The sequence below is a fragment of the Somniosus microcephalus genome, chromosome 14 (assembly GCF_052327205.1).
Source record: "Somniosus microcephalus isolate GS21.2 chromosome 14, FLI_Smic_1.0, whole genome shotgun sequence".
Lineage (NCBI taxonomy): Eukaryota > Metazoa > Chordata > Chondrichthyes > Squaliformes > Somniosidae > Somniosus > Somniosus microcephalus.
Window position 1 is genome coordinate 20,290,461 of NC_141000.1, and position 13,449 is coordinate 20,303,909.

At 43.5% G+C, this 13,449-nt stretch overlaps 1 protein-coding gene across 1 annotated transcript in view; it reads left to right on the top strand.

The window, feature by feature from the left end:
* The first annotated feature begins 1,395 nt into the window (after positions 1-1,395).
* The window catches only part of syap1 (synapse associated protein 1), a 28,031-nt gene continuing 15,977 nt past the window's right edge, over positions 1,396-13,449 (top strand). The window contains exons 1-5 of the mRNA XM_086006310.1: positions 1,396-1,628; positions 6,755-6,873; positions 8,477-8,543; positions 9,668-9,741; positions 11,204-11,343. Coding sequence (XP_085862436.1) covers positions 1,484-1,628; positions 6,755-6,873; positions 8,477-8,543; positions 9,668-9,741; positions 11,204-11,343 — 545 coding nt within the window. The 5' untranslated portion in view covers positions 1,396-1,483. The remainder of the gene's footprint in view (positions 1,629-6,754; positions 6,874-8,476; positions 8,544-9,667; positions 9,742-11,203; positions 11,344-13,449) is intronic.

The window sequence follows — 13,449 nt, forward strand, 5'->3', positions numbered from 1 at the left end:
CAACCTTCCAGACTTAACAGTGAGTTCAACTATTTCAGATTGTAACCTCTGCTCCCATTTTTTCGATGGCAGCTGTTGCTGATGATTCTGCTATTCCCATTTACACCTCCTCTAGACCCATCTTTTGTTTCTTTACTTGTCCCATTACCATCTCCTTTTGCCTTGCACCTGTTAGATCCGTGATTCTTAGAGTATGATGTTTCCCAATAACTACACGGAGGCTGTAACTTAACAATCAACAGGTGTTTACTGGAGTAGGGTAGTCTCAAGACTGGCAGTACAGAGGCATGCTCAAGGCTTATATACAAGGGTGGTCACTGCCGGTACTACAGTATACAGGAGCTGTAAAAGTAGTTCTCTCTTAAAGGTACATACACCACAGCACCATCTTTTTGTCATTCAATCTCTCCTGCCTTCCACCCTGCCGCAGACCTTCCCTTTAGTTCTTTCCTCCCCTCCCCCCTTTCCCTGCCCCTGCTTAAAACCGGTTGCATCTCTTAACATTTTCCAGTTCTGACCAAAGGTCATCGACCTTTTCTCTCTCCACAGATGCTGCCCTGACCTGCTGAGTATTTCCAGCTTTGTCTGATTTTTTATATTAGTGATTTATTTTTGTTGTGGTGGCATTGGGTCAGCCACTCTGAAGGTCAGTCCAAAAATAGTCGTTAGTTTGGCTGGAAGTTCAGCGACCGAAACATTAACCCTTCTGTGTCAGCTGTGGCTCAGTTGGGAGCACACTCACCTGAGTCAAAAGGTTGTGGGTTCAAGTCTCACTCCTGCGACTAAAGCTAGGCTGAGGGAGTGCTGCAATGCCGTCTTTTGGATGAGACGTTAAACCGAGGCCCCATCTGCTCTCTCAGGTGGACATAAAAGATCCCAGGTCACTATTTTGAAGAAGAGCAGGGGAGTTCTCCCCAGTATAACAATAGAAAATGCTGGAAAAACTCAGCAGGCCAGGCAACATCCGTGGAGAGAAAATAGAGTCAACGTTTCGGGGCAAACCCTTTGTCAAGTCTGGAAAAGCACAGGAAATGAAATAGATTAAAAGGCCAGGCTGGGAGAGAACAAAAGAGACATTAAGAGTACGAGAGATCTCCCCAGTGTCCTGGCCAAAATTTATCCCTCACCCAACATAACAAAAACAGATTATCTGGTCGTTATAACATTGCTGTTTGTGGGACCTTGCTGTGCGCAAATTGGCTGACGCATTTCCCACATTACAACAGTGACTCCACCTCACAAGTTCTTCATTGGCTGTAAAGCGCTTTGAGACGTCCGGTGGTGGTGAAAGGCACTATATAAATGCAAGTCTTTCCTTCCCTTCTTTTCCCCTGCTGTCTGGGCTGTGGGAGGACCGCCTGTCCTTGCTGAGTCTCCGCAGCGCCGCCTGTGGCCACACTGGGAAGGGCGCGTGGCGCATGCGCAGATTGCAGGCGCTTGCCGAGCCGAGCCGAGCCGCGCTGCGTCACCGGGAGCCGGGGGCATGTTTCGAGCGGTCGGCAGTTGGTTGGGCCTGGAGGCGGAGGCCGAGCCGGCCCGGCACAGGCCGGAGGGCGATGGCAGCAGCAACGACCAAGCGGTGGGCCCAGATGCTCCGGAGATGATGAGCCAGGCCAAGGGGCTGGGCGGTGAGTCTGAGCCTCTCTTCACTTGGTGGGGGGACAATCGCACACCGAGGCTGCGGCCTCTGGCACACACACTGCTCCGGGCCGGGCAGGTGCAGATCCTGGTCACCTGCACCCATTCCCCTTCAGCGCAACTTTGGCGGAGGCCTGGGTGTGGATCTCTAATCTCTGGATATTTAAAGATAAACAGGTGGATATTTAAAGATAAACAGGTGTAACCTCAAAGCAAATAACTCTCCCTACAGCACCCAGTGACAGTCAGGATGATAACAACAGAAAAGGCACAGGAAATGAGATAGATTGAAAGACCAGGCTGGGAGAGGTGAACAAGGTTGAAGAGCCAAACGGAGATCCCGTCGAAGAGAAGAGCAAAACTTCTTCAAGGTAGGCATTCCTAGAAGAGGTGTGGCAGTGAACCTTTAAGTTTTGCTCTTTGGGATCTCCGTTTGGCTCTTCAACCTTGTTCATCTCTCCCAGCCTGGCCTTTTAATCTATCTCATTTCCTGTGCCTTTCCAGTCTTGACAAAGTTTGACTCGAAACGTTGACTATTTTCTCTCTACGGATGTTGCCTGGCCTGCTGAGTTTTTCCAGCATTTTCTGTTATTTTGGATAGCCAGGATGATGCTAGCCTGGGCTCAGTGGGCAGCACTCTCGCCTCTTGAGTCAACTTTGGCGGAGGCCTGGGTGTAGATATCTAATCTCTGGATATCCGGGAAGGCGCCAAACACCTCGAGTCTCTTTGCCGGGAGCAAGCGGAAGCCAAGCGCAAGGAGTGCACGTCAACCCAAGCACCCCACCCGCCCCCTTCAACCACCGTCTGCCTCACCTGTGACAGAGACTGTTGGTCCCGCATTGGATTCATCAGTCACCTGCGAACTCATTTTTAATGTGGAAGCAAGTCATCCTCGGTACCGAGGCACTGCCTAAGAAGAAGAAGGGAAGCACTCTCGCCTCTGAGTCAACTTTGGCGGAGGCCTGGGTGTGGCTCTCTAATCTCTGGATATTTAAAGAAAAACCGGTGTAACTCAAAGCAAACGACTCGCCCTACAGCACCCAGTGATAGTCAGGATGATGCCAGCCTGGGCTCAGTGGGAAGCACTCTCGCCTCTGAGTCAGAAGGTCGCGGGTTCAAGTCCCACTCCAGATACTTGAGCGCAATCCAGGAGCCCTCTTTCAGATGAGGCGTTAAACTGAGGTGCCAACTGCTCCTTAGGGTTACCAACTCTGGTTTGACATATTTTTGATTGAATGTCACATGATCAGACTGTCACATGACATCTACCTGCAGTTTGCAAATATTGCATTATTGCTCAACGGTTTTTTTTAAGGCTATCTTGACAAGTAGATGATGCATATGCCAACCAGGAATTGAAGATTAATCTCTAGCACAGTGCTGACATCAGCCCACTTATTGAGCTTGCCCTCTTGGATTTCAACTCCTCCAGCTTAGAACCCAACTACATTTTGATTCTGTTAATGTTTCTGAGCACTACCTTACTTGATACACTTTCAAATACGTATCACCTATTGAATTAAGAATTTTTTTTTGTTCTACTGGCCTAACTTGTAATTATGGATTCACCTAATCTGTGTGATTTAATACTTCAAATACCTCCCTTAACCTTCTCTCTAGTTTATAGAGCTTAAAGTTCCTCTAGTCTTCCCTCCTAAACAAGATAATTGATGTTATTCTCTGCACCTTTTCCAATGTCTTTTGAAGTAGTGTGTTCTGGCCAAATCGCAACATTCTAAGTGTATCCACCCCAGGTCCCTGTCAAAGCCTACCTGTGATAGGTCTGTTTTTTTTATTGTATACTTGTGTTTCCCATTCCTTCATCCAATATGCAATATTTTGCATTTTTCACTATCAAGTTGAACTTATTTGCCCAATGATTTAACACATCTAAATCCTTCTGTAAAGTGTTAACTATCCTCCAAACCCCGCTGCGCACTCTATTTATTTGTGTGATCTATAATTACAACAAGCTTCCAATTGGTTTCTGCATCCAGGTAATTTATGTAGATGGAAAAAAGATCCAATCACTGACCTCTGCAGTACTCCACTCAGGGTCTCCATGCAGCCTGACATTCTTTTTTTTAATCCGAAGTTTTCTCCAGGCCCACATTGCACCTTGGATTCTATTGCTTTTGGTCTTTCATGTGAGACTTTGTCAAAGGCATTCTGGAAGTCCAAATAAACTAAATCATAAGGATTTCTCCTTTTTTGTATTTGGAATTTCCCAAAAGGGGGGTTTGTCAAATAGGACCACTTCCTCCTCATTCCATGATGACGGTTACTTAAAAACTTTTACTATACAGGTGCTCCTCCAGCCTACTCAGTATAATTTCCATTATTTTACCCAGTATTGATGCAAGGCTAACGGACCTCTGGTATCTGCCTCTGATTTTTTCCCTTTTTAAAAAAAAAAAAAAAATGGGTGCAACATTTGCTTGCTCGCTTGCAATCGTTCAGACCCTTTCCGGTAAACAATGAATCATCTTCTATTTCTTAGCCAGTGTCTCTCGGATTTCTTCGCTAATCTACTTCCCAGGATATATGCCAGCTGGCCCAGGCTGCAGCTGGAGAAAGTCCACTAGGCTTGAAAGCCTAACCGTGTATGTGTCCATGCATTAAAGTTTGCAAATACATGCCACAAGATTAGAGGACTAGTGCAGTTAACTATCCCATGGAGTCAGTGGATATAAAATGTTCTGTTCCCCCAAGTATATGAGTAGCTGCTAATGTTGAGGACCAGCTACTTGCCACCAAAATTGAAAGCATATATTCAATATTAAAGGTTGGTGTGGTTTGTGCATTTAGACTTTCTTTGAATGAAACAACAGTAGCCACAGTATTTATATGGTTGGTCCAATTAAGCTTCTGGTCAATGGTGACCACCCCCGGATGTTGATGGGGGATTTGACAATGGTAATGCCGTTGAATGTCATGGGGCAGTGGTTAGACTCTCTTGTTGGAGATGCTAATTGCCTGGCACTTGTGTGGTGTGAATGTTACTTTAAAGGGAGCATTTCTCCTGACTCCCCAAAGCCTTTCCACCATCTACAAGGCACAAGTCAGGAGTGTGATGGAATACTCTCCACTTATCAGCCCAAGTCTGAATGTTGTCCAGTTCTTACTGCATGTAGGCACGGACTGCTTCATTATCTGAGGCGTTGCGAATGGAACTGAACACTGTGCAATCATCAACGAACAACCCCACTTCTGACCTTATGATGGAGGGAAGGTCATTGCTGAAGCAGCTGAAGATGGGTGGGCCTAGGAACTGACCTGAGGAACTCCTGCAGCGATATCCCGGGGCAGAGATGATTGGCCTCCAACAACCACAACCATCTTCCTTTGTGCTAGGTATGACTCCAGCCAGTGGAGTGTTTTCCCCCTGATTCCCATTGACTTCAATTTTACTAGGGCTCCTTGATGCCACACTTGGTCAAATGCTGCCTGAATCAAGGGCAGTCACTCTCGCCTCACCCCTGGAATTCAGCTCTTTTGAAGCGCTTTGGGACGTTTAACTGGGTTAATGGCACTATGTAAATGCAAGTCGTTATTTATTATGTATTCCACTCTAATATCGCTTGTATGATGTTTGTAAATAAAACCAGACTTGAAGCATTGGGGGCTGGGAGTCAATAGGATAGGACATGGGCAGCAGAGTTCTGGATGAGTTGGTTTACAGAGGAAGGAGACTGGCGAACAGGAGGCTGACCAGGCAAGCATTGGAATACAGGAAACTTTCTGGTATCCGGCACGGACGGGACCGACGTGGTGCCGGTTCATCATCAATTCTGGATAACCGAACGCTATAGTAAAAGATACGGAGCTCAGAGCTCCGTATAAAGCAACAAACCCAGCTTCAAAACAATCGGCACAAGTTGCAAGCATCTCTGTAGCTTAGCAACAGCTTCAGCTACACCCTTGCACGGCAACAAATCAATTTTTTTTTTAAAGTAACAAAGTAAAAAAAAGTTACCTGAACCGACTCCTGAATTTTGCCGGTGGATAGAGCGTTCGGTTATTATGGGGCTGGTTAATCGAAAGTTTCCTGTAGTTGAGTCTGGAGATGACAAAGGCAAGGACGACGGTTTCAGCAGCAGATAGGCTGATGTGGTGCAGGGATGGGCAGTGTTACAAAAGTGGAAGTTGGCAATCTTTGTGATGGAAAGGATATGTGCTCTGGATACCAGGGTTACAAACAGTCTGTTTCAGCCTGAGGCAATAGCCAGAGAGAGGAATGGAATAAATGACGAGTACATTTTGGTGCAAATCATGGGTTTGTCAATTTTTTTTGTCAAAGACTGCCCTGTAAGTAAATCAGCTTTCGAATGAAAATGCAATTACCAGCTGGCTCTGATTTTTATTTTATAAACATGCATGTTTAAGATAGAGGCTATTAGATTTTGAATTAAAATACAATATGATACAGACCATCGAAACTCGTGACTTGTAGCTGACCGGTAACACCAGCAATCTATTCACAAAAACCATCCTACAGGAGGAATGAAGTCAGGTGGTAAGTAGGTAACATTCCTTCATTTAGATTGCTGGGCTTTATTGGTCCACAAATGTTTATTGGACCATTTGAGGTTTCTTTTGTAACTTTCCATCAGTGCAATGGGTTAATTGGCAGATGTGCTGAGAGGCAGCAGCTTCAGGACTTGGAGAGATGCAGATTAGTTTGAGTTTTCACCCAGGGAATAAGAGCGCAGACAGCTACAGTTAAGGTGGAACATCTTCTGGTGTCTCCCGGATTTGGTCATTATCTGTTTAGTTTACGGATAAAGCTTGTTAGATGAAAAACTTTACTGTACAACTGTAATGTTGCATGACTATTACACCGTGTGTTGCTTTGTAGAATCTCTTGCATGGTAGATATTTTGTACTCATTTGGTATGAGTTGTATTCCTGTAGAATCTACTTTTAAAGTAATATAATAAAACCTGACTTCAGGGACTAAGGTGTGTGGAATGTTTCATTGAAGGTCTCAAACCAAAAACAGAAAATAAGCAGACACTGCTACACACCCCTTTAATTAGAAGAGGTTAAGTTAACTGTGGCAGTTGTCTAGTTACTGGTTATACACCTGACCTTTTCTTTTCTTTTCTTGCACAGATTATCTGTTCAGTTTTGCCACTGCTGCTACCAAAAAGATATCTGAGTCAGTGGTCGAGACTGCACAGACTATTAAGAAATCTGTAGAAGAAGGAAATATTGATGGTGTGATTGACAAGGTTTGTATCTTTCCACAGAAGGACATTGGATTACATTTCCTAAATGCACAAATGACGCAATAAATGTTATGTACCAAAACGATGTTGATGCATTACTGCCATGGGGAGGTTGTTGAGGGAATGAAAGATGAAGTACAGGAAACTCTTTTTTTTATCCGGCACCAACAGGACCGGCGTGGTGCCGGTTTATCAAAAAGTCCGGATTACAGAGAGGTATAGTTAAAAGGTACGAGAGCTCCGTACACAGCAACAAATCCAGGCTTCCCTGTTGCTTAGCAACATGTGCAGGAACCCCGGTCACAGACCAAGCGTCCCTGTTGCTTAGCAACAAATACAGGAACCCCGGTTACACAGCCACAGATCCAGGAACGGCCACTAATATGAAGTAAAACTGACCTGAACCTACTCCTGAATTTTGCCGGTTAACAGAGATTTCCGGTTATTTAGGTGCCGGTAAATCGAGAGTTTCCTGTATATCCGTTACGGAGCTCTTAGGCCCAAGAAGTCCAGTAATTCATAAAGATGTAGGGGTAGAGTTTCCACTTTGGACGCAGTCAGGAAATTGGGCGCAGATTGCGCTGGTTAGGTTACAATTAAAAGTTTCCGCTAAAATTAATTTGCATAATCGCGCACAAAATCTTCCATGAACCAGCGCAATCGGTCAGCGTAATAAACATTTTTTTCCTTTTGCATTAAAAAATATTCATTGTATTTAAGAGTGGTAACCAGTTTTATTAATACAGCTGAAAATGGGTTTGTCGCAAAAAAATAAGCATTTTTCATAAGAGTTTCTAGTCCTCCACCTGTGAGTAACCTGATTTTAAATCACTGAAAAAGGACTTTTAAAAAAAAAAAAACTGCTGAACCATTTACTAGTTTCATCAATGGAAACTTGCCATCCTTGTTATTTCGATCTGGGGGTTGGCCAGTTCTGTGGACGGGGGCAAGCTTTGGGCAGAATAATTTTTAAACCAGTGTTAAAGATTGTGTTGCCGTGATCTTTTGCACTGGTTTGGCCGATTTCACCCGGATTATGCTGATCAAACTAGCAGAAACTCTACCCTGTAATATTTTCTGCATAATAACTGCACTAGATCTACTTTCCTCTTGAACACCCAGATACTTTTCAACAAACCTACACACCTGCTGGTCTAAAACTAGAGTATATTTTCAAATAAACCTAAAACTCTATTTAAAAGAACAATAATTTCTGTCGGAGAGTGGCTTCATGGCTGCTGCTGTACCTGTATATTCAAATATGTGGCTCAAACTTCACTCTGAGTTTATGATAAAGGAAATCTCAATTGTAGCTTTGCAATCGGTGGCTGGTATCCTATATTGATCAAAAATTATTTTCTCAAGATAAAAAATTACAACAATAAAATAAAACCATTTTATGCATTTTTTAACAAATAATTATTTCTTTAGTTTGCTGGCAATCGGTTAAGCAGCACATCAACTGTTGTATCTGTACATGAAGGTGAATTTCCTTACATGCCAGAGTGAATTTGAGTTGGTTAATGTTAAGTATGTTAATTATGCTCAATTCAAAAAGTTTGCCATTTAAGTGTGGGTGTAAGAAAATTCTTTTTCCACATTTTAGACCATCATTGGAGATTTCAATAAGGAGCAAGACAAGTTTGTACAAGAAAAGCTGATAAAGAAAACAGGTACTGCCTACGTTTCTCATACTATGGAATTTTGTATGTGTACGAGTGTATGCTTTCGAATAGCTAAGCATTAACTAATATTTAATTTCTTCTCAATGGTCTCTCTCTAAATTCTACATGCCTCCAAGATGTAAGGAATTTCTCCTTATTTGATTACATTTGACCAAAATCATAACATCTAGGTCTTGCATAGATAGTGAAAAATCAGCAGCATTCACTAAAATAACATTTATTTTCCATTGGCCACTCCTTTTCTTCAGCCAGGCGATATTTTCATGGGCTGTGTTCTTTACGTAGTTATACTAATTCACTATGATATTTACTGCTGAATTGGATTTACTATTGGCCGTATGGACAGGGATTCCAATAGTACTTGAGCAATACAAAAATAAATTCCTACCAGGTTAAAAAATCTATGTAACATTTTGGCATTGAAAATAAAATTGAATTGTGAAACGAGAAACAAGAATTTTAGTCTATACTAGCTGATCAGCTATGGTCTTGCTTACAGTAAGTTGGAGAATATATTGTTTTATAACAATAGGGGAGTTTGCTATTTAACGCAATGTATATCAGAGCCACTGATTTATGATTGAATAAATCAAACTTGTTTTTACTACATAGTATTCTGATATTTTTCGCAATGTTTTGGGGACCAAATTCCACAAATCTGTCCATTATTCTGTGAAAAGTGTAAATCAGTGATGTTTGCTTTTTATATATTTCTTTACCTATTATGTATTTAATTTTTATCCCTTACCATTTTGAGGACACACAGCAATGTTTTATGCCAGGTGTAGCAGTTGGAGATAAGTATCCGGCATTTAGCTGCACTCTGAGTGATGGTTGGGGGGGGGGGAGAAAGAGGAGAAATATTCCTAGGCTTTCGTAACACGAGGGCGGGTTGGTCCTGCAGTTTGGCAGCACTGCTCTGGATTTCTTGGGTTTGCGCAGTGCTGAAGTTGTCGTGTAAATGCAGTCTAAAATGCTTACACTTTGCAAAATGAGGTTTCTATTGAGAGTAGAACATACTGCAGAAACTTCACATCAGTAGGCTGGAATAGTATGCTTTTTATTAAAGGATTAAAAAGTTGCCTTTATAAACCATAGTATTTTTTCCCCAGATGCTGCAGTACCTCCTTGGGTTGGATACAGTGAAGAAGAAGCTATTCAACAGCAAATCTTAGCCTTATCAGCAGTATGTCTGCTTTTCTTCAATATTTCAACACAATTTTAATTTGGTGGGAATTGGGTAAAAGTTGGACAATGTCACAATCAATGTTCCCTTTCATTTTTTGGGGGGTAAGCAGCCCCTTTAAGGGGCTGCGTGGTCCATTCAAAAAACCACGCATTAAAAACTGGTGAGCTGGTTACTAGGTATTTGTATACTTTGAATTACTATGATATTCTATAGTGACATTAATTACCCACCAATTTTGCACACTATCCACAAGATCATGTAAGTGCTCTAAAGTATTATGTGCTTAGTGTCTGAATTAATCATGAATAGACACTTGCCTGCATTTTGTTTTCCCATTAAATTCCAGGCTGCGGTTGTAACCTTGTGCTCTAGTGCCACCTGGGCATTGCAGTCATCTAGGGGTTGCAATGTGGCACTAACGGGCAGTACCACAGAAACCCCACCGTGCAGATAGAGGCCATTTCGGCCCATCGAGCCTGCACCGACACATATCCCACCCGATCCCCGTAACCCCTACACCAACACATATCCCACCCTATCCCTGTAACCCCACGTATTTAATCCCCCTAACACTAAGGGTCAATTTATCATAGCCAATCAACCTAACCCGCACATCTTTGGACTGTGGGAGGAAACCGGAGCACCCGGAGAAAACCCACGTGCAAACAGGGAGAATGTGCAAACTCCACACAGACAGTCACCCGAGGTCGGATTCGAACCCGGGTCTCTGGCGCTGTGAGGCAACAGTGCTAACCACTATGCCACCAGTACTTTTCAACCCTGCAGTTTAGGTCCTTACCTAAAATGATCAGTATCAATCCGTTCTCCCTTCCTGCCACTCCTTTGATGCCTGATGCTTCTTTGTCCTTCCAGGTCCTCCCTGCAAAGGGACCTGACGTGCATCCAAAATGTAAAACAAATTCCTTGTGCTTTCATTTTTGCAATGCAAGATCAAACTTGGAAAGGCCACGGGGAGGTGAGGCTGTCTCGGCCTCCCTTGGTTCTGTCTATTCTGAAACCAGACATGGGGATTTTGTCGTAGCCAGTCAGATTTTATTCAATGTGTTTCAAAGTACAGGAAACTTTTTTTTTTATCCAGCACCGACTGGACCGGCGTGGTGCCGGTTTATCAAAGTCCGGATTACAGAGAGGTATTGTAAAAGGTACGAGAGCCCCGTACACGGCCACAGATCCAGGCGTCCCTGTTGCTATGCAACAGGTGCAGGAACCCCGGCTACATGGCCACAGATCCAGGAACGGCCACTAATATGAAGTAAAACTTACCTGAACCTACTCCTGAATTTTGCCGGTTAACCGAGATTTCTGGTTATATAGGTGCTGGTAAATCGAAAGTTTCCTTTACAGTAGTCACACGTCAGTGAATAATACTCCATGTATATTCTGCAGAAGTCTCTTTTTTAATCTGTCTAAAGGTAAACTGAGATTCTTGTGTTCTCAGGAGAGGAGGAATTTTCTGCGAGACCCACCAGCAGGAGTTCAGTTTAATTTTGACTTTGATCAGATGTATCCTGTTGCTGTTGTAATGCTTCAGGAAGATGAACTTCTTAACAGAATGCGATTTGATCTTGTTCCAAAGCTGTAAGTCCTGCATTTAATTGTATTGCATGTTAAACAAAATTACTGGAACAGCACAACGGCTAACACAAAATCTGCTGTATTCCTCAGTTAATATATATGTTAACTGCACTACAAGAGAATGTTCCTCTGAATGTAAAGTGTACTGGAACACTCGGCACTATTCCCATCTATGCTGCTCGGTTTGCCTGTTCGAATTGGAGGCTACAGTTGCATAGAAGTGAGCGGACATTTCCTATGCTGCTGTCTGGAAGTCGGAGAAGAGAGTTGGTTATTGGCACTAGAATAGTGAACACGTTAGGCCAGTTTTAAACACCGTGCAGGTATGTGGAGCAGCCTGGAAAGTTGGGCATGTGGTTCAGTCAGGGTGAGTGGGTGAGAGTGGAGAGCAGAACAAGCTCAATGCAGCAGGCAAGTATCACTGATAGGTTGAAGTAAAATTCAATAGTTATTATAGACTGGGACCATGCCCCATTTATTGGTGTTAGCAAGCAGTGTATAAGAAGCTAGGTTGTACTATATCTGAACATATAACAGCTCTTTTTTTTAAATTGTCTAGTGTCTAAACTTACTCTCTTTGATTAAGTATCTGTTATTCTGCTTAATAATTCCACAAAGCAGTGTCTTTCTGAACGTTCTGGTTCACTAATCAGATTCTGCTGAAACAGTTCAATGTCACCCAAGAGATGGCACCTCCGACAGTGCAGCACTCCCACGGTACTATACTGAAGTGTCAGCCTGGATTAAGTGCTCAAGTCTCTCCAGTGGGGCTTAAACCCATAACCTGTTGATTCAGGGGCGAGAGGGGTACCATTGAGCCGAGGTTGACTACCTTTTCAGTATGATGAGAGCAACACACAGAATCTTACCGTCAGTGGATTCAAACCCCACCCCAGAGACTTGAGCACTCAATCTAAGCTGACTCTTCAGTACAATATTGAAAGAGTGCTGCTCTGTTAGAAGTGCCAATTTCCAGATGATGTGTTAAACCAAAGTTCTGCCTCCCTCCTCCCCTGAAATGAAGGCTACATTTAGTCCTTGACCAACATCACAAAGAAATGATCTGCTCATTTATCTCATTTGCTGTTTGAGACAGTTCTGTACACACATTGGCTGCCATATTTCCCTATGTTATTACAGTGACTGCACCTCCACAGTGCTTCATTAGCTCAGAAGCACTCTGAGGACATGAAAGGTGCTATATAAATGCAAGTTCTCTCTTTTTCTCTTCTCTCCCTCTCCTTCACCCCCATCTGTAGGTAATTCTGAGAAAGCACTAGGGTTAAGATTCCTTGATCTCACTGCTCTATGGAGTTTCCCCAGTCATTTCAAAACAGGAGCAGGCCACTCCTTCCCAACCAGCAGTTGGCATGTGGTATAGGGAGGGAATTGACACTGACACCGAGAGTCTGAATTGGGAATAGGTCCTTTCCCAGCACTGGAGTTTCTGAACATGGTGAGAGCAAATATTATAACCAAACACTAATGATTTAAGGTGTTCTGGGTCCATAGTCTATTCTGGCCCCTTCATCCTGTGATCACCTGTACAATACCCAAAGGTCGTCATGTTGGATCCTTGCAACTTTCCAATCGATAGTGTTCCGGGTTGTACGAAGCTCAGTGCTGTTCTTTTAATTGTCAGCACATTTCCTCCCCGCCTCAGTTTCTGCTCTAAACGTTCCAAGTTTCTCCTGCTGAGAGGCGTAGCAAATGACTCAGTCGCCGTTCCTCACAGTTCTCTCAACTCAAAGGGGCTCTTAGTAGAAAATAGATACCGTCGCCTTTTTTTTTTACTGCTGTTTGGTGATTCGGGAATCGATCTTATAGCGAGGACAGGATTCCAGGACTGGTGCAGATGAGTGGACGAATGTAATCACTTACATTTATGACACAGGAGATAAATATAAGACCGCTGGTGTCACTGTCTCCTCACATTGTTCCATTCCTGTGACAGATTTGGCTTCTGATGCTCAGTTCAAGACATATTGGGCACAATTGATCAACACCAGAAGCAAGAAACAGTCCTGGATACATTCGCACACCAGCGCCCCCTGCTGGCTCCTGTCCTCGTTCACACACCGGCGCCCCCTGCCGGCCCCTGTCCTCGTT